The sequence below is a fragment of the Impatiens glandulifera genome, chromosome 9, assembly GCF_907164915.1.
Source record: "Impatiens glandulifera chromosome 9, dImpGla2.1, whole genome shotgun sequence".
Lineage (NCBI taxonomy): Eukaryota > Viridiplantae > Streptophyta > Magnoliopsida > Ericales > Balsaminaceae > Impatiens > Impatiens glandulifera.
The window spans coordinates 22,592,560-22,595,645 of record NC_061870.1 but is presented as its reverse complement, the minus strand read 5'-3'; the positions used below and the strand labels follow the sequence as shown (position 1 = coordinate 22,595,645).

The following is a 3,086-nucleotide window of genomic DNA, read 5'->3' as shown; positions in this document are numbered from 1 at the left end:
GTAATATGCATACTATTGTTTTTTAGAAAAGTATATATACTAATTTTAATATTATTATATAATTTTTAAAAATTAATATTTATATGTATAATTTTGAAATTAACATTTATGTGTAGATAAATATTGATATAAATATATAATTTAATAAATAATATATTTTTTTATGTTTAATGATAAAAAAAATATTTATTTAAATATATAATTAATAAATAATAAATAATAAATTTATAAATTTTAATTAAGAAAAATAAGTTAGTTAATAATCTTAATATTATTATACAATTATTTTATTAATCGTTTTGTTTATATTGATAATTTAGCTGTATTTTTTTATTATATTTATATTTATTATTAGATTTAATATATAATTACTTAACAAATACAATTATATAATCATTTTAATATATATGTATATTTTTTAAAATTAATATTTTATCTGAGTAGGCTATTTTATACTATTATTTTATTTAAATTAATATTTAAATCATATTATAAAAAATATTTCCAAATTCAATCATTATTATAATCAATTCTTATCTTAAATCTTCTCACAATAGAGTATATCCTTTCAATCTCACCAATGACCAATCAATAGAATACCAATGTTTTATTTCATACCCAAAACAATTAAATCATTATCCACCATTCTTCTTTTGCTGTTTGTTAAAAGTATATATTTTTTTAACAAGGTTGAAAGTTTTTATTCATCACATAATTGAAGTAGCATCATTGTGTTCCCTTCCTGTCAAAATAAGGTGAGAATATGAATATGACATAGGGTTAGGGTTAGTATGATTTAATTATAAATTTGTAATATAATATACTACAATAATTTTAACAAATAAATTATTACTTATCAATCAAATCAAACCTATATGAGCATGAGTGTTCTGTCTTTTTCATATTCTAAAGATGCATGATTAATGATTCTTGTTTTATTTTTTTTCCTAATATTATTCTTTGTTGGCATTTCATAGTTTTACAGGTGGGACTAGTGGAGGATAATATGATAAATATAGAGTTATATAATAAGCCATACAAAAGCCAAGGGTCTGTCTCTTCTTCTTCTCTTCTTCTTCCCCAATTCCTGCAAATAGTAATCAACCAAAACCATTCTCAAATACAGAAAAAAGAATTCAAACTCATTCATTTCTGCAGTTCCAGGGTTCATTTTTCCTTTGAAGGTTTCAATTTTGATGTCTGCCATTCTAGAAGAACATGATTACATAGGCTTATCAGGGGTTCCTTCAATGGAGAACTCTGACAAGCCTGAAAGTGGAAGAACTAAAGGTTTGAACTTGAAAGAAACAGAGTTGAGGCTTGGACTGCCTGGTTCTGAATCGCCTCCTGAAAGAGATTCATGTTACCTCAAGGGTTTAACTTCTGGTGCTAAAAGGGGTTTCTTCAACACCATTAATACTGGTTCTGGTAAATGGGTTTTCTCTGGTAAAGATGGATCTGAACTTGATTTGGCCAAAAATGGTGGTTTGTTTGTTAACTGTGGTGTGAAAGATGTTGGTTCATCAGCCATGGTTTCATCCAGTTCACCTTCTGTGAAAGATTCCATCATCCCTCTTTCACCTAAACCAGCACCTGAGAGGAAACCTCAGATTACTGCACCAGCTGCTAAGTGAGTCCACATTAATTTTGATTCAAAATTCTCATTAAGAACGCCTTGAATTAAGTGTTTTGTTTATACTTAGTTGGTTTGAATCTTGATATATGGTACCTCACCCTAATCATTGATCTGTATGAGACTCTAATATCTTCTAGAAATTGTGTAAATTTAGTTCAAATATTGTATTGAAAATCATGTGTTTTCGGTTAACAGGGCTCAGCTTGTGGGATGGCCACCAGTTCGATCATTTAGGAAGAACTCAATGGCGAATAGCAATGTTAGTAGTAAGAATATCGATGATAACGAAACAAATGTGAAGATGGGATTGGACTGTTTTTATGTGAAAGTAAGTATGGATGGAGCACCATACTTGAGGAAAGTTGATCTGAAGATGTATTCTACTTATATGGAAATGTCATCTGCTTTGGAGAAGATGTTTAGTAGCTGCTTTACAATTGGTAATATAATCAAATTAACCAAATTTCTTTATGAATTAACTTCTGATTTGATCAGAAATTGCTGCTGTTTTTTCAGGGAAATGTGGTGGGGATGGATTGAGTGCAAGCAAACTAATGGATGTTCTTCATGGATCTGAGTTCGTGCTTACTTATGAAGATAAAGATGGCGATTGGATGCTTGTCGGAGATGTCCCATGGCAGTAAGTTTAAGTCTACCTATAATTTTTTCGAAAAAAAGTTAAAATTGATTTATGGATGGATGAATGGATGCAGAATGTTCATGAATTCTTGTAAGAGGATGAGGATCATGAAAAGTTGCGATGCAATTGGTTTGGGTATGAAAAACCTTTTTATTTATTTTCAAGATTTGTTTTCAATGATTCATTCTTTATAATTTGAATGTGCAGCTGCACCAAGGACAAATGCGAAAAACCCGTGAGTAGAGATTTATCGAAGAAGTAATAAAGGATTTGATCGATCTGGCCGATTTGAACAACCAAACGGGTATGATCATAGTCATATTAGTTGTTGAGAAGCATGTATCTATTATTTTTAATTTTTTTGGACATGTTTTGTTTAGTGTTTGTGTAATCCCTAATTAAACTTCTATTAGTGTTATATGTAAATGGTTTTGTTGCAACAAACTCTATTTATTTATAGCCTTTTCTTGTTTTGGACAGAGATACTCTAGTATGAAGTCCAGAAAAAAAAAAGTTACAAAGTTTTAAAAATAATATTAACATGTATTTAGCGATATGGAAAAGAGTGATTTCTAAAATATAGGATGAAGTAAAAGTTAACTATCAACAATAAAATTAAAAAATAATAATAACTCCTAAAAAAACCTAATTGAGAGAAAGAAAGAAGCCATGGAAATAGAATCAAAGAAACTGAGAATTATAATGCTAACATGGCTAGCCAAAAAGGTTACAAAGAAACTTTCAAATCGAGTAATGATAGAGTGAAAATATTGTAACGAAAGTGTAGCGAATGACGTGTGAAAGTGATTA

General features: G+C 28.7%; 1 protein-coding gene across 1 annotated transcript; it reads left to right on the top strand.

Annotated features, from left to right (window-relative positions):
- Positions 1 to 1,018: 1,018 nt before the first annotated feature.
- On the top strand, positions 1,019 to 2,733 carry LOC124915574 (auxin-responsive protein IAA27-like). The gene is made up of 5 exons (XM_047456325.1): positions 1,019 to 1,630; positions 1,832 to 2,076; positions 2,153 to 2,276; positions 2,350 to 2,411; positions 2,484 to 2,733. Exons 1-5 carry the CDS (start codon positions 1,197 to 1,199, stop codon positions 2,513 to 2,515), a joined length of 897 nt encoding a protein of 298 aa, XP_047312281.1. The 5' UTR covers positions 1,019 to 1,196; the 3' UTR covers positions 2,516 to 2,733.
- The last annotated feature ends 353 nt before the right edge of the window (positions 2,734 to 3,086 follow it).